This window comes from Pyrgilauda ruficollis, unplaced genomic scaffold (assembly GCF_017590135.1).
Source record: "Pyrgilauda ruficollis isolate IOZ18807 unplaced genomic scaffold, ASM1759013v1 scaffold2, whole genome shotgun sequence".
Lineage (NCBI taxonomy): Eukaryota > Metazoa > Chordata > Aves > Passeriformes > Passeridae > Pyrgilauda > Pyrgilauda ruficollis.
In genome coordinates, this window is record NW_024519206.1 from 19,895,822 (window position 1) to 19,914,199 (window position 18,378).

Sequence of the window (18,378 nt, forward strand, 5' to 3'; positions counted from 1 at the left end):
ATCAGATTATAAGGCAAAGAGATGGTAGGCTGTTGCTACAGAAATACACCTAACTTCCTTTTGTGTGTGAAAGAATTGCATTTGTGTTACAACTTTATGGATGTCAGTTCAGAAGCATCAAATACAACTTGATGCAGGCTAAAGAAGTTCTCTCAACAATTGTTTTGGATGAAACTTTAAAGTATTGTGCAGGATTTGTCATTCATAAATACTTGGTTATTTTTCCAGGTGAAGTCTGTGAAAACTGGGTCAGTCTTTTGGACAATCTGCTGCTGTCTATCCTACTTTTACATGGTAAGGCTTTTACATATATAATAACTACACTATTTGAGTAACTTACATAATCCATATGTTGACAAAGAAGAGAAGAAGGATATTTTCATCTTTGTTGGAGCCATAATATAAAATTCTTGCTTTATATTGTTATTAAAACCTTAAATATATGACTAAACAACATAGTATGTAAAGATAAAGTATGTAAATCAAGATGATTAAAGCAATTTTTGGGAAAAAAATGGAAATATAATAACTTCACTTACAAAAATTTCCCATGCTGTGAATAGGTGCTCTGATTCAGCTGGATTTTTATTTGGGTAAATTAAGGTATAATTTTAATATTTATGTGTCTGTGTGCCATTACTGCATTATAATGCAATAATAATCAAAATATTTAGAATGTGAGCACAAAGTTACATTTTTATAATTTTGAAAGCTATTTCTATGAGTATAATTATGCCATAAAGTAAAGCTTACCACCATGACTTCAATGTCATAATAAATGATCATAAATGCCCTTTTGATTCTTGATCTGTGAAAATGAAGGCTATTACAGAGATTTTCCTAAGGGCTGCCAAAGGGGGAAAACAGTAGTAAACATGAGATAAAACTAATAGAAAAATGGAGGGAATTGGTTTTCCCGCTCCTCCATCTTCTGAAACATTACATTAAGAATTCTCTTGTTTGACTCAAACACGTTTTTTTTCTTCCCTAACTGATAAACTTTTTGCGGCTGTGTGAAAAATGAGTTATCCCCAAAACAGCCAGTGCTGGGACAGCCTGGCTAATTGCTTGGTGACAGTTAAGACTTAGGTCTCAAATACTGCTTTTCTACCATGAGGTAACTAAGTTTGCAAAAACAAGGAGCTTCTGGATTGGTTTATGTACCTTAAAGTCAAGGTTAATTCAAAGGTTGTCTGGATGCTGTCTAGTTTTCCTCTACCTTTAATGTCCATTTGGTTTCCTGGGAGATTTTTGCAGTTAATATAGGAGATAATAGCCTTGTGTTTGTCACTAAAGAGGCTAAGATAACTATTTCTTGTTATTTATTCATTTATTCATTCCATTTCTCCTCCTTTTTGCCACATTGCTTAATAGAGAGCCACTTCTTTATACGCAGCATTGCTGTTTATATAGCTTTATAGTGAAAAGGTCCTGTAGCTTTGGTACATATTGAAGTCCAGTACAAAAGCTGCAAGTAAGTTTTTGAATTGTTATATTTATATAGCACAGTATTTTTTATATTGTGCCAGTTTATTGGCAAGATTCTCTAAAGGTGCCTTCATAAACATGCAAATAACAAATACAATTCTTTAACAGTTTTACTGCTAAAAATCACACAATAACAGTTTCTTACCATCTTGGTGTGTGGGATTGCATGTGAGAGCGATTGATTGTATGTGATCATGTGTGTACATGGTATCAGAACTTAAGAATGTCATTGTGATAATCAATATATATAGGGGGTGCTGTTATTTTCCTTTCAAGTTCTATCAGTTCATGAAACGTTCAGATTCATCTGTAGCTTAGCTTCACATCTCAGTGATTAGATTATATAATTTTATTGCTTGTATCTACTTCATCCCACATATGATGGCCATCCCTACATTGTATTTACCTTTTGGAAAGAATTTTGTGGAGTTGCCCTTCTAGATATTTTGCTTGAAAATATTTTTAGGACAAAACATGATTTTACTATTTGTTACATTGTAATAATTTTGTCTTTCTCTGGTGGAGTTAGTAATTTTCAGTGCAAGTTGGAAGTTAAATCACAGTTTTGAGGTAGTAAGAGTTCAGTCCTTGAATAGGAAGTTTGGACAACAGCTTGAAAGGTGAAGGGATATTGCATGAATTGACAAATCTTTCCTGATAACTAAATCTGCCTTATAGTATATACCTAACTCACTGTGGTAATTTGACTCATAGCCTTGCATTGCGTTCAGTATAGAGAAGGGCGTTTTCTCCTTGGATTTATATTTTTAGCCTTTGTTTTACTTCATCAGCTGCTGCTTCATATGGCTTTTCATGGCAAGGAGGTAAAATAAAAGAAAGCTTTACATTGAAGCAATCCTGTAGGAGTAATATCATGTCTCCACTCTTTTTGCCAATCTGTGAGGATGCCTCAGTTTGTTTTGAAAAGTTCCAAAGTGCATCTTCAGTGTAATTTTCAGTGCTTAGATTTGGGTTCATATTTTGATAATTAGGGATGCAGTCTCTGGTCCATGCAAACTGCGATCTCCTTCATTCAAACCTTTCCCTGAATTTGACAGTGTTGTATTTGCATGCTTGAACTCTATTCTATTTTACCTGTCTTCAGGTACATGTTTTCTCCCATTAAACTTACCTGTGTAAAACATGATATTTCATACAAGTAATTAGGCAATAGGATTTTGATAATCTGAAATGAGTTACTAGAGAACTTGTTAGAGTTACTTGTTTCACATTGTTTGAATTGCTTACCATAAATTTTGAAATGCTCTGGTTTGTAGTATCAAAAGACAGTAATCTTGGCCTCATGGTTTTTTTAGAATTTATTCTATAGAACATAGTCATTTGGGTTTCTTTTTTGATTCTAGGGCTTTAAAAATAGCTACAGGAATCTAAACCCTAAAGTACAATTAAAGTGAAAACCACATTAGCTACTGCATGCTAAAAGTGAAGATCTAGCTTAGGCATGGTGCATATGGGAGAAGTCTAGACTGTAATATGACAAGAGGACATGTTAAAATACAGATTGTCTAGTCAGTATGAGCCTTTCTAAATATGTTAGAAATTTAGGTAACACATTGTAATGATTAAATCCCCACCTAAACCAGCAATCTGTTAATAACACTGCAGTGTTCCAGTTCTAAGTACACCAATCCTCAACAGCTCTTGTTGCCACAGATTTGCAATATCTATAATATTGTTGTATATCATTCCACAGTGCTCAGTCCTGCTTTCATGTACATCCATACTCTTCCTTTTGTTCATTTCCCTGCACTGCAACCTGCACTGGCTGCTCTGGTCCCAGAGTTCTGCTCCTAGAGGTGTACCTTACTCCCTTTCCCCTCTCTAGCTGGAGATAATGTTCCCTGTCCTCAGCAAAAAGTGCATGGTGCTAAATTTGTCAAAAGAAAGTTTTGGATCCTACGTGAGATCATAGAATATTCTGAGTGGGAAGGTACCCACAAAGATCATAAAAGCCCAGGTCATGGCCCTGCAGATCCTACCACTGCCCTGTGTTGCAGCCTTCACCATTGGGAAAAGCCTCCAGCATAACATTCTCGTTTGCCAGTGTGGCCAGAATAGCTTGGAAAGAGGAGATCCAGGAAGGGTAGCCTAGGAAATCTGTCAGCCCTTTTCAAACACCTCTGATATGTGGACTTTGTTGTGGTTTGTTTTCTTTTATAATATGTATTGAGAAGGATTCTGGTGGTATTAGTAGTTCTGACTGCTTGTGTAGATGGGCTCTGTGTTTTCTTGGTAGACCATAATGATCTGTAAATCCACCATGGGCTGTCCTAAGAATTTGCAGATATTTTCAGATCTAATTTCCTGTTCCATTTGTCTTAGGTCTCTGCATGGGGTGGTTATGTTTTCATCATCAACCTTATTCCACTGCATGTGTTTGTTCTGTTGCTGATGCAGAGATACAGCAGGAGAGTCTACATTGGTAAGTTCTGTTCATTGCAAAGTCATTCTGAAATACTTAAAACATGATAAATTCTGTTCATTGCAAAGTCATTCTCAAATACTTAAACATGAGATACAAAATTATTGTACTGATGTGTTTTATATCAAGTGGGTGTTAAGTAATTGCATATCAGATTGAGTTGTTTTAATTTGATTACTGATTATAGTCAGTTATTTTCTACAACATGGAAATAAGGAGTTGAAGCATACTCACACTTCTAAAATTTCATGTATGTTGCTGCTAATTAATTTTTTTCCTTTCTAGTGCATGGGAAAGAAAAATGGGTGGTTTGATGTAAAAGAACCCTGTTATTATCTTGTAAATTTGTGTTACATGTGTGCCTTTAATAATGTTTTATATTTTTTTCTTTTCTAAGTATATAAAACAATTGGTATTTTTAAAAGTTATACAGCAGAAATTATGCAAACATCTAGATAAAGACATAAGAAATTTTGAGTAGCCATGTAAATTTTAGATGACTGAGAAAAGGCATGCACAGTAAGAGTCTGTCCACTCCATGGGAATCCTTAAAATTTTATTGGATTAATTGGTCAGCCTTCCTTCCTGTTTCAGGAATGTTTGAATAGGGATCCTGGGAGCCTAACTTTTTTATTGATTTGCCTGACATTTGAATACTGTGTAAACTGCTTTTACTGACACTTTACCAATAAAATCAGTCGGCCATGATGTAGGTGTGTGAATGGAATAATTAGTAGGCAATTCAGGTATTCAGAGAAGTTAGAAGTTAGCTGGAACACTTTAAATGTGAAGCCTTTACCATAGGTAGGTGGAGAACATAATGTGTGCTGAAGTGTAATCACGAAGCGTTTCATATTTGTAAATATATTTTTATTCCTTATTTTAATACTGTTTTATCTTTGTATTTTCAATTATTTTAATGCTTTTTTTAGTCCCTGCTAGAGAAATTTCTTTATGTACGTATGTGTGAACCATTATATATCACAATTGCTTAATTTACTCAAGTTCAGTTTTGAATTTTTGTTATCAAAACTATAAATATTGCTTCCATACTTCTTTGCTACTCTGTGTAATTAAGAATTGGAAATTCATTAAAATTTTAAAAAGAGAGAAAGAAGAAGCTCTAACCCATCTTAGAAATGCTAGTATTAGTTAACTTCTTCATTAACTACTTCTTCCTAACTTAAGGGGAAGTAATTTATCTTGTTTTCCATTTAAAATCGTTTTATTGAATATTTTCATTTTCTGATTTCTGTGAATTAGGCAAGAGAAAATTAGATCAACTAATTATAAAATCCTGAGGCAATATGGTAGCCAGAAACAATAAAGAATAAGTGCTCTTGCTTTTTCAGCTTTAAATTAACTAGTCTTTGAACTCATGTGGGAAAAATAGTATTGCATCTTCATAGGAATTAAAGGGTTTGGCAGATGTTTGTTTTGCAAATAGCTGCAGTGTTTTGAGATGTTATTGCCCTTCAGCAGTGAGGGATATGTGCTGCCATGGAGTTGTCAGAATGAAAATGTGATCAGTGCTCTGCTGTTTCATTGCAACTGCTGTCTTAATTGAAGCCTTCTTGGGAAGCCCTAGAGAAGTCTGTACAGAGTAATCTCACATTACTATGTCATTTCTAGGTTTGTTTAACAGGATGTTTTTGTAAAACAGGTAAGAATGTTCAAGCACTTCTGAGAGGAAATTCAAGTGTGCTTCACCTCCAAACTATTCAGATAGGGAAAAGAGTTTACAAAAGCTCCTTGAAGCAGGGAGAATAAAGATATTTGGGGAGTTTCTGTTGCAATTGCTACTGTGCCTGCAGCAGTCTTATAATTCTTAAAAAACTAACCATGTGCAGCTAAAACTTTTGAAAAATGTTGTTGTCTGACAATAGTTAGGAAAAGCTACATACTTTTTACTATTATGGAGAATTTTGGGGATTTTAATCTCTAGATCAGTTGTTTAAATTAATTTCAAGGCAGCATGAGCCATTTTATAAAGGTTGTGTTAAGTTTAATCCAAAATAACATAAATGTAGAGGTCAGTATTTGTCAGAGCCAAATTTTTAAAAATAGTGGTGGATTTCTGGTATATATTTCTCATAAGAGTGTTCGTACACCAAGGAAAAGGTTAGTGGGACATGATAGATATATCTGGGAATGTAACTCAGAATCATGTAATGAGTAAAAATTTCCAGAATGTGAAGGGTTTGCCAATTTTAAAATATTTCAGGGCTGGAAGGCAGATGACTTTATTAGCCATATAGCTTCTGACCCATTTGGCATCAATAGTGTGATGATGCTACCTCCATTTGAAAGCTCAAGCTGTGCTTTTCTTTTTTCATCTTGACAATGGCCAGTGCCTTTCATTCATAGCCTCTAGTTTAATCATTATGAACAAGTGCTTACAATTCCAGTGTATTAACAGAGAGGTGAATAACCTCTTTATTCAGATACAGTAACCATTGACACTATTTCCTATTATTGTAGTCTCTCTTTAGTTTCTCATATGTTTAAAAAATAAATTATTTTACACTTGGAAGGGTATAGATTTATGTTATCTTTGCACACTTCAATTTTATAGTTTTTCATAAATTTTTTTTTAGATTCTATATAATTATCAGAATATTTAATAAAACACGTGAGGATCTTCCAGAATGTAAAACTTCATTTCAGTAATTCCTTGTTATATGTTTTGTATTTTATCATTAAAACAGTGAACAGGCATATATTTATATCAACTACTTCAGTGTTCTAAATTTCAGATTGAGTGGTTTTTTTTCTGGTGATTGTAATCCAGTAATTGAAAGTATGTGGCCAGCATATGATTATACTCTCCAGAGAAGCTTTTCAGCAGGTGTTTCCAGTGTTTGTGTGGTGTACTGCAAATTAAATTCTTTGTAAAATGACTTTATCCACAGTAGGTCAGAATGGTTTTGTTCTCGAGTTGGTCAAAGTTATAATCATAAGAACAGCATGCAGGGATCAAAGTTAACTTCTTGTTCTTGCAAAGACTGTGCAAACTGTAGAATATAAAGGAATATTAAAAGTTTGTGATGATATATTATCCTGATGTTTCTAAGTTCCTAGAAAAATTGTCACGTTGTGTAAATTACCTTTTTAAAAAAATCTTTTCAGTACCAGGCACTGTGTAACTTTTTGAAAGAAGTGGGAGTAAGAGATTGGAATGAGGGTGGGCAGTGCACATAGCAAGTATAACAGTTGCAGGACTGGGCTTAAAAATGGTCATTTACAGTGGTCTAACAAATGTGAAATGCAGTGATTTATGCCAACTATTGAACTTCCACAGGATGGCAGTGTTGTAACAGTTGCATGGTACAGTAAATGATTTATGTTGTAGTGAATTCTTCAAAAATTGAGCTTCCTACAGGAAAAATGAATTTCAGTGACTTAAGAGGGCATAGGTGAGTAGCTAGGCCAAGCTGTGCAATACAGGTGCTTGAAAGAATAAACCATCACTTCTGGCTGGTTTGGAACTCAGACAGTGCCCTGGGAGCATAATCCCTCAGCAAGACCACATAGGTGCTATGGAAATGACACCACTGCTCAGTGATGCACTCCTCCGAACTGACCTCATGGAGGTTAGTAAAGGACTCCATGAGAACAGGGATCTCTTCATAAGATACAGGTTATCTATGGCCAGATAGTGGTTTGGGATTTGTAGGAGTTTAAAAATCTGACAGGTGGATTATTGCTGTTTTCCACTGAAGGAACAGAACTTCATTTGGACTTTAGGTTGGTTGGTTACTTCAAATGTAATCAGCCTCATGGTTTTTCAGATTTGGTATTTTTATCTTCCCCTTCCATCTCTTCTTCACCCTGTAATATTGAGGACCAAAACCCCTTTCAAAATAAAGTATATGAATGTTAATGCATATACAATAAGAATTCATATTAATAATAGTAATTAATGATGCTCTTGGCCTCTGTATTCTGGGGGGTTATAAATCCCTAGGGTTGATACAGATCTATCAATACATATGCTTAATATTAATTTTTAATTCTATTGTTGTTCAGTTTCTTGCCTTCCCTCTGCTCTTGTGTTAAATAAAGAATAATGGTGCCTGTTTGCATTTTCTAAAGAAGTAGTGGACTCCTAAATATTTTGCTTTTTTGGGGTCTGGTCCCTTCAATTTCTCCTCATATAGAAAGCTTCTTATGTCACTTGTTATTTGAGAGCTCTTTCTACATCCATGACTCTCAAAACCAAGATGGGAAGAGAGAACTTTTTACAAGCTGGAGAATCTTAGGTAAATGGCTTATTTTCCTAGGAGGAGATAAAACAGTGCAATTCGAAAGAGCAGTACTCTGCTACATGCACTAAGATTGGTTGCCATGGACAGCTTTATTCTAGTCAGTGAAGAAAAAAAGCAATTGGGGTGGCTGAAATATTTAGCATACTACAGTTCTGTTTTGCTGTCAGTGAAGTTAGGGGAGAAGATGGACTTCTCTTTGAAGATAGAGCCAATGCTTTTTCAAACGTGTATTAATTCTGTTCCCATCTCTCTCTTCCCCTCTCCTCACATTTTTCTCTCCTAGCATATAGCACTTTCTACATTGTGGGGTTAATATTATCGATGCAGATACCTTTTGTGGGATTTCAGCCAATTAGAACAAGTGAACACATGGCAGCTGCAGGTAAGAAAATGAAGCTTCTGCATCCAACAGCCTCCTTAACACAGGAAAACCTCAAACTTGCAGCTTTGTTTCCTTGTATTAGAAAAAACACCGGCTAACAAAGCAAATTGTTAAAGAAAGAGGTACAATTTAGTGTCTTTTGGGAAGTTTTCTTTCCAGTTGACATATTGTCATCTTTTTGTGTGAGCTAATGGAGGTAAAATGCTTCCATAAGACTGGATCAATTAGCATTCTGACAAGCACTTATTTACACATTGATAATCTCTGCCAGTTTGCAATACAAAATGCCTTCACACGTTGTACAATTGAAACATTGGTAACACAGTTTTTACTGAGCCATTTGGTTTTAGAGTTGATAGTCTTCTGTAATTTTTCAACGCAGGCTAAATACAAATTACTTAAATTACTAATCAGGAGGGTGATTTTTAAATAACTGATTTCAGTCATGTTTGGAATTTTTTTTTATTTCTTTAAGTTGATTTTTCCATAGTTGTTGGCAGTCAGACATCTTGATTTCTTGTCAGAATAACCTCTGCTAACACTGAGTTTAACTGCATGCCCTGTTTGTGTGATAGAGTTCAGTTTGTTAGATTCCCCAGGGTTTTTTTACATGTAGTCACTTACCAGAATGTATTTGGGACAGTGATGGGACCATCAGTAAAACTTAACACAAAAATACATTCAAAATGGAGACTTGCAACAATCTGACTATAATGGAAAAAGAAAAAATTACCAAGCCATATTTGGATTCTGAAGATTTTTTACATTTATTTACTGAATGGAATTCTTGTCTTTATGAGTTCAGACCTAGTGAATTTCATTGTGTACTTTGAATTCCTTGTTAATTTGAAGAAAGACAATACACTTTTAGTTTATTTTATTCCTCTATCAGCCAGCATTGAATTTTCACTTTTGAATTTTCACTTCAGTGGATTGATCTGACTATATACTGTGAAATGAATAATAACTGAAATACCATGTCCAAGTTCTGGGTTTAATGTTAAACTCTGAACAGCCTTTTTGAGTGTGTCGAGTGCTTCACTATTGAATTCTGGTGTTTCAACACTAACTTTATATAATTCAGTTGACTTAATACTTACTTGGTTTGGTTTTTTCTTTCATTAATTCCTCCTGTTTTACTCAGTAGCATAGTTTGCATATATTTCTGTATTAGCATTATGTGTTGCCTGAAGTCTGTCTCTTAATTTTTTACCGCATCTAGCTAGGTATGTTACCCTGTATTCTCGTCATAATCAATGCAATCTGCTTTTCAGGGGATCCTGTCCTTTAGAATATTTTATCTCATTGGCAGTTTCTGGTTTTGCAAGTGTCATGCCTGTTAAGTATTAAAGGTTATTTATAAGAAAATGGTGTTATACTAGTTTCTAGATGTTAGGGTGTACCTTACGTTTATTTTTCCAATTCAAATATTGGCAAATATGCTGGTTGCTTTAACAGGTGTACTGCTTTTAAATATTTAAATAAGAACTTTCCTCTTTCCGTAGGTGTTTTTGCACTGCTGCAGGCTTATGCGTTTTTGCAGTATCTGAGAGACAGGTTAACAAAGCAAGAGTTTCAGACATTGTTCTTCTTGGGCGTCTCACTAGCTGCTGGTACTGTATTCCTGAGTGTCATCTATTTGACATACACAGGTAAATAAATGTGAAACTCATTTACCTTCACAGCTTGTAAGCCAGATGATCAACATTTGGTTTACCTAAAGTAGTTATTTCAATATTTGGACTATTTAGTAGCAGTTTTATTTTTGTTACTTATGATATCATAATTCCAAAAGAATTCTTGGCATCTCTGTTTGTTTCAAAGTCTTCTAAAACATGGTGGTTTGATTTGCTTTTCCATGCATAAGTTAGCAGAGTTTTCAGACTGGCATATCAAAACAAAAATTGGCTTCTAATCTCAGCATGCAGCCAAATATGTATTCTATTGCAGTTCTTGGGAAGCGTTGATTTCATCTTCTGAAATTCACTGATCAGTATCCCTGCTTCATCAGCTGGAACAGGCCTTGTTCCCTCAGCTTCTGACAGGCTGTGTGATCTGGGCTCCTGACCACCTCACAGCACTCTGATTTCTCTAGATTTTCTTAATACTCCTCTTGCAGAAGAGGGTGCCCACATCTGGACCCTTTATCCCAGCATCTGGAAGAATGAGCTTCAGGTTTTGACTGAAATCCTGCCTGCCACAAGGCATGTCAGCACTCTTTTCAGCTTAGCACAGTTCCTTTTGGCCTCTGGGATCTTTTTGCTTTCTGTGAGCCAGTGGCTGGACCCTGATCCACTGTGTACTACCTTGAACTTGTAAGGACAGCCAGTTTTCAACCAGTCAAATGGTCCATTTGTCCTGTCCATTCTTCTTCAGCTAATAATGAGCAATGAAGAAAATGTTTATCAGTGTATATCAGGAGGCTGTGTTCCATGTGTTTTTCAGCAGCTCAGGTTACTGCCCTGTAGATTCTCACATACAGCTTCCTGCCTTGCCTAGTGGTGCAGCAGTAGCCAATTCCCAGGCACCAGGCACCATCATCACCCAGGTGAAGATGGTGGGTAGCTCTCATGTTGGCCAACTCTTCCAGCACCCTCAGGTGAAGGCTGTCTGGATCCAGAGAAGATCATAACCAGTAGTTTCCTGTGTGCTGACAGCTCCTTCTTCATCTGCACATAGTGGGTTGGGAGCAATCTTTCCATCTGAAGACTGAAGGGAAAAATATATCTTGTATTACAATGTTAACCACAATATTTAAATGTCTAGATACTAAACTAACCCTTCAGTCGGATTATACTAATTTTGAATGTAAGATAGAAGGAAGACTTACTGAGTCACACACAAAAACTTGGGTAATAATGAAAGGATTTAACCTTCTTTTATTTCTCCTTGTCTGTATCTGTCTTCAGGAGGAGCTGAAACAATTGCAAAGAAAGTGAAAATAAAAATTTAAGAATCATCTAAAAACTTATAATAATAATTTTTATCTTTCATCTAATAATTATACTGTTTCTTTTCACCTTATCATATTCAGCTTATCTAAAAGCCTTGTTTCATCAAATAATATGTAAAGCTTATCAGCATGTCTAATAGCAGCTTTTATATTCCATGCCACTAGTAGATTCACTGGGAGAGAAATAAAAGGAAACCAGCATTTCATTTAGTGTTTTTGTTTTGGCTATAGAGTGTTGCCAGTTTCCTGCTCTGGCATTTCAGAAAAATTAAATACTTTCTTATCACTTATGTTTACTTTTTCTCGTACTCCTTCACAGAGTATTGTTTGCTATCTGTCATATTATTTGAGACATATTTAGTATTGCATTGCTTTGACTTTTGGAAGTGTGCGTGTTTTGATACTCAGACTGTGCATAAAGAGTACAATGTGATCGTGTAAGTGTGTTCTAAAACAAGCTTGCTTCATGGTTGGTAGATTTTATAGCCTGCCTAATGCAGTAGGTATGGTTCACATATATTACAAGTTCAATGAAAATTTCTTTGGGTTTGTATTATAACTTGAGGGAGTAGAAAAATTTCATTTAAAAACCTAGGCAGCAAAAAGGTTTTTCTTCCTCCTTCTCTTTTTCAGGTTATATTGCTCCTTGGAGTGGCAGATTTTATTCATTGTGGGACACTGGGTAAGTAAGGATATAAGATTTAGATATCGGTAGCATTTTACTGAAAACTAATAATCATTTACTCTCCTCATCCCCAAATCCATTTAGTAGTTCAGTCAAGGAGAATCAGTTATCTAAAGAGAGTATTTGTAGTAGCTGTTTTGTGGTCTTTATAACCACTTCACTAATTTGTCTGTGAAAATTCTTGCTTCTTTGCAAGTCTTTGAATATGTAATATGTTTTTTCTGTATGAAACTGTAGTATGTCAGCATGAAATAACTGAAAGCTGTGCCAACACTTGACTACACATTTAAAAATTACTGAGCCTTAGACTATTTTCATTGTGCAGTATTGCACTAAATCACAAAAATGTTGCACATATGATCTTGCATGTTGCCTCTATATTACATTCATACATCTGTTTTGTATATACCAATGTCCACTCTGAACAATTGTTTTATTAATGTTTGTTTTCACAGGTAAAAGTCTTGTTAATCTTTTGTTTTGGTTAACTTTTGAAAATACTATGTTGGATTCTTTAGTCAGCCCAGAGAAAAGGAATCAAGTGCAAAGTATTTTTCTCAGATAAATATTTTAAAGTGAAATTCAGGTGCTAGATTTTTTTTTAAGATTTAAAGCAAGGATAGAACAACTTCGAACTCTGTGCAGTTCAGACTTTTTTTTTTCAGGCTCCAAAGCTCACAGAGGATTCTGTCCCAGCTCCATAATAAATGTAGGAGAACAAATGTTAGTAAAGAAGCCTCAGATTTATTTGAGGAATATATAGATTTTGTTCTTTGCCTGCCTATATATATGTGTATACACACACACACACACACACACATATATATATATATATATGTATATACAAAGCATTAAACTTTTGAGGGCTTGTCTACATTAGAAAAACATATTGTGTTAAAAAACACAATACAGTTTTGAATGAGAACTAGATCTCAGTGAAGAAAAGGACATATGTTTGATACCTCACCATTCAATCATGGTAGCACCCTAGATTAGGTCCATATGTATACTAGTCTGTAATATAGAGCACAGTTTTGTCCTTGTCTGCACTGAGTGTTTGACATGTTGTTTAGATGACATGTGTTTCCAAGTGTAGACAAGGCCTGTTTTTTTCAGTATCTGAAAGAATATGGGTGCATCAGTAACTGATCTGTTATTTACTACTGTAACTTCCTATACTAAGAAAATGAAGATACTGTGTAGAGGTTTTGAAATACAATGCTGAAAATTTAGGAGATTTACTGGCATTGATGATTCTCTTCAAAAATGTAGTAAAGGTGCTTCCTTAGCTGTGTGTTTTCATTTTGGTGAATTTGGCTTCATATTTAGCCATTAACAAGTGAAACATCTATAATTTTAATTGTCTTAATTAGTATGGAAATAATTGTTGTTTTAAAAAACTATGCACCAAATGCTTCCTAGATACAGTGAGGCCTGAGGATTTCTTTGGTATAAGAGTTTCATCAGATTTCTGCTCATAAGGGCACTTGCCATTTAAAATTGAAATGCTTCCTTTGAGATTAATTTCAGAATTCCTAATGTTTGCAGGTTTTAATAATTTTATCTTTTCAAAATAATTTGAACTGAATTTTTTTTAAAAAAGGTATGCGAAAATTCACATCCCGATCATTGCCTCTGTGTCTGAGCATCAGCCTACAACATGGGTTTCCTTCTTTTTTGATCTGCATATTCTCGTGTGTACTTTCCCAGCAGGGCTGTGGTTCTGTATCAAAAACATCAATGATGAAAGAGTCTTTGGTAAGAGAAAATATTTTTAAATTACTTTGAAACAGTTTGCCTTCAACTTCATTTTACTTTGGTTTTGTTTGCTCAAAGCTGATGTGTGGCTTGTTCTAAAATATGGTTTAAAAGTGATGTGTTTAAAGGTGATTATTAAGAATTGCCTGCACCCAGCAGTCTTTGAAACAGTTTATAAAAGTGCAGAGGTTGCTGAAATGGATATGGAGTGTAGTCCCAGGAGGTGGGATGCAGTCATTTGTTGTGTTCAGTTCTGCAGCTGCATGTTCTGGTGGGATGCGGTTCCACAGTACAGGTTAGCCAGGGGAACAGCTCTGTGCAAAGGCAGGGTCCCTACCTTTGGCCATCTGGCAGTCATCCCATCACAAATTATTAAAAATGCCTTTGCTTTACAGGTTTTGTGCTATTTTAGTGAACAGAATCTCTTGTTTTGGAACAAGAGCTAGATAAGGCAGGAACCAAAATGGAAGTGTGGGATCTTCCTATGTCAGTGACAATTCTTTTTTTGTGCAAATCTGTATTGTGAAAGCCAGCTTCTGATTTTGAATGAGGCTTGTAAAGCAGTTGTAACCCATATGAAGGAGTGAAGATCACTCAGGTCTTGGACTTTTACAGAGACAGGAGGCTCCAGGCTAATATAGCTGCCTCTGAGGCAACCTAAGACGTGTGTGGGCAGTATGAATGTTTACAGTGAATGTTTGTCAATTTGCTTTCAGCCTCCTACTGAAGGCTGCACCTTCCATTTAACACAGCATAAAGAGACCTATGAGTGAGGATGGAGAGCCATACTGCCTCATCACAATGTAGAAAATATTTACATCATGTAATCTGATAAATCAGTGTCCCTTGATCTCTGTGGCAAATCACAAGAGAATATTGTTAAACTGTAGCAGATGAGTCCCATTCAGTGTATACAGAATTTTTTGGGGTTTTTTTTTTCTTTCTAATAAATGTGTTCCTAATGTTATGTAGTATTCTGAAAATCTTGGTTTATATTTTGTGGAAGACAAAGTGGAGATAATACTGCTCAAGAATACTTCAGAATAGGGCTCACAATACCATGTTATTAATCTGTATACAATTGTAATGTAGACAAGCCCCCAATTTGTCCACAGATACCTCTAACTTAAAATATTTACATGAAATTGTAACACTTTCTTTTGCTTTTTCATTTCTAATAACTTGTTTGTTCTAGAGCTGTTTGATTTTTTTAATCAAATGAAGTTACCTATTATTCCAGTAGTATTGTTGGTACATAATATTAAATTTCACTAATAATGTATCTTCTGACACATTACTAATGAATATTGAAAGTGGGGTTGTGTTATTGTTAACAGTTGTGGAGATGAATCTCAGGAAGGGTTTGAGGATTCAAAGGGATAAACGTTAATTCAGCCGTATGTCTGTACATTAAAAAGCAATGAAATGCAAGATGCACACTCAAGCCTTTATACACACAGATGTTCAACCCACTTCCAGAAGTAGTTTTATGGAGAGCATGTACGTGTGCAGTCAGAGTGAGGTATTATTTTCAAAGTGTCACCATTAGATGTGTTTCCTTGCAGTTGCTCTGTATGCAATCAGCGCTGTTTACTTTGCTGGAGTGATGGTCCGCCTGATGCTCACTTTGACTCCAGTGGTCTGTATGCTGTCAGCAATTGCTTTCTCCAATGTCTTTGAGCGTTATTTGGGTGATGATATGAAGAGGGAAAATCCGCCAATAGAAGACAGCAGTGATGAGGATGACAAAAGGAACCCTGGCAACCTGTATGATAAGGTGAGGGGAGGAAGCAAGAATTAGAAAATTTGGGTTCCAATGTCAAGGATGATAGAAGTTGCCATAACAGATACATTTGCGTTTGTTTAGGCAGGCAAAGTGAGGAAACATGTGTCTGAGCAGGAAAAAACAGAAGAAGGGCTGGGTCCCAATATCAAAAACATTGTGACTATGCTGATGCTGATGTTGTTGATGATGTTTGCTGTTCACTGTACCTGGGTAACCAGCAATGCATACTCCAGCCCCAGTGTGGTTCTCGCCTCCTATAACCATGATGGGTAAGTAAGGTCTACACTCTGAAGTGATTAAAGCCTTTTTTACTGCCATTGCATTAGCAATTTGCTTTTCCTTCTTTAAATCACTCCTTATTATATAAAGCAATTGTGACCTGAATAAAAAATTATTCATACTCTAATTTTCAAAAAGATACAATGTTTTCTGAACTATTTAATGAAATACATAAAAATAATCCTACCCAAAGCTAATAAAAATGATGGTTAAAAAAAGCCTTGGAGTGAAGTGGGAAAACTTGTTTAAGAATATATATTTTACTTGAAATGCATTTAGTCATGTCTTCAAAGCAGTTCGGCTTTTGGACATTCAGCTGTCAGAAAGTTCAAACTTATGACTGCTGGTGACAAAATCCCTCAAAGGGAGCTGAACTCTTAAGAAAACCCTTATTTGTGAACCCAGACTTACCATGGTGCAGTTAATTTGTTGGTAGTATTTGTACAGATGCAAATAAAGTGAACTGTTTTGCAGCACTCGCAATATCCTGGATGACTTCAGAGAAGCCTATTACTGGCTCAGACAGAACACGGACGAGCACGCCAGGGTGATGTCGTGGTGGGACTATGGGTACCAGATAGCAGGCATGGCCAACAGGACCACCCTGGTTGATAACAACACTTGGAACAACAGCCACATCGCCTTGGTAAGGGTGGCAGTTCTCTATGGAGCAGAAACACCAAAATGTGTACACTGAAGTCCAGTATGAAATTGCAGATGTCTCTTAGGGTGATTAAGGAGAAATTGCACAGAGTGAGAAACACAGATGTGGAAGGGACCTACTTCTTCCATTGGTTAAAACAAGTATAGGGATCAATTTTGCTCCAGAGTTTTCGTTTTTCTTACTTGGAGCTTCCAAAACTTCACTTCCACTTCAGTTTCTCTTCTTTTCTTTGGGGGAGGATAGACAAAACGTAAGGTAACCATTCCCCTTGGGATTAATGCTGTAACAGCTGGTACCACTGCATTACTGGCCTATCAAAGTAAGGATCCTTGCATTTCAGCAGTGTCACTGCTGAGTGGATTTCTGAATGGCATGTGAAAACTGACCACAGTTTTCAGACACCTGGGCAATCACAGGAAGTGATTATTTATGACTAGCTGTGGAAGTGTAGCAGACTTAATGTAATTCTGTTTTCTCAAATTTGCAGATAAACAAAATGACTGCACCTTTAATGTCTTTCAATTCTGAGGACTAAGTTTAACCTTTGTACATGTGCTTAAGGCAGGGTGTTAGTATTCCCTGTGGTTACAGGGCACCACCTTGGGCAGCTTGTGCTGTGCAATGACTCCTCATCAATCACATTTCTTCCCAGAATGTTTTGCTACAAGGGCAGAATGGGGTAAGGGCTCAAGAAATTAGGATAATTAGGATAGTTTCTTGTATTCTTTCTGTCTTGGGTCAGTAGTGAGTACAGCTGTGGACCAGATCTGCCAAAAAGCAGTGTACAAAGCCAACAAATTAATGAAGCAGTGCTTTGAGCAGTCCCAAAAAAATGTGTATTGGGGGAACAGAGATCACACATCCACACTTTTTACAGGGCAGGAAACTCACATTCAGCTAGAAGCAAGCTTGAGAAATTGTACTGATGGTGTTAATATCAGTCTAATGTCAGTCTACATGCATTGCCATGTACTCTGAGGCACTTCTAATTTGGGTGTTGACCTGACAGCACTGGTGGGTTTTAATGGACACTCAGCTCTGATATCTGTGTGTCTCCCTCTGCTACAAGAGGTAGAAATGCAGATACTGCATCCAAACTCACAGTTTCTTGCAGGACAAGGTGCATCATGTGAATAGAGACTGTGGAAGTCATCTGTGTTGCCGAAGCACAGTAACCACACACATTGCAGCAGCTGGCAATAATGGCTTTCAGTAAAGAATTCTCTCGAGGATGACTGCTGCATTGTCAAGCTCCATTTCGGAATGAAGACTCCATAAAGGGGGACCCAAGCAATAAATGTGTGTTGTGGCCAGTACCTGCACTTGTGCTGTAAATGAGGCATGCCCTGGAGATGAGTCCAGATGATTTTCTCCTGCACGGAGATGGAAATCTGGCAAATAACCTCACATTAATTAGGATAATGGCCAAGAAGCTGAGGTTCTTGGTCTTATGACAGCTTACTGCCTAAGCTTAGTGCTCTCTAATTACATTCTCAGCTGAATGTTACCAAGTCAGATGCAATACTATGTATATTGTAGTTACTGCCTTAGACTACAGCAATACCTTACTATGCCTTAAGAGCTTCAAGAGCAAACAAAACTGCTGAACTGCATGCCAGTTACCAAATTCTCTTAAGTGTGGGAAGTGACCAGGATACAAGAGGTGCTGGAT

The 18,378-nt window shown here is 36.2% G+C and overlaps 1 protein-coding gene across 1 annotated transcript in view; it reads left to right on the forward strand.

The window, feature by feature from the left end:
* The window catches only part of STT3B (STT3 oligosaccharyltransferase complex catalytic subunit B), a 51,224-nt gene that overhangs the window by 26,146 nt on the left and 6,700 nt on the right, over nt 1-18,378 (forward strand). Inside the window, exons 4-12 of the mRNA XM_041466282.1 lie at nt 229-294; nt 3,832-3,931; nt 8,483-8,581; nt 10,087-10,233; nt 12,168-12,216; nt 13,823-13,977; nt 15,543-15,754; nt 15,845-16,032; nt 16,517-16,688. Of these exons, the coding sequence (XP_041322216.1) occupies nt 229-294; nt 3,832-3,931; nt 8,483-8,581; nt 10,087-10,233; nt 12,168-12,216; nt 13,823-13,977; nt 15,543-15,754; nt 15,845-16,032; nt 16,517-16,688 (1,188 nt within the window). The remainder of the gene's footprint in view (nt 1-228; nt 295-3,831; nt 3,932-8,482; nt 8,582-10,086; nt 10,234-12,167; nt 12,217-13,822; nt 13,978-15,542; nt 15,755-15,844; nt 16,033-16,516; nt 16,689-18,378) is intronic.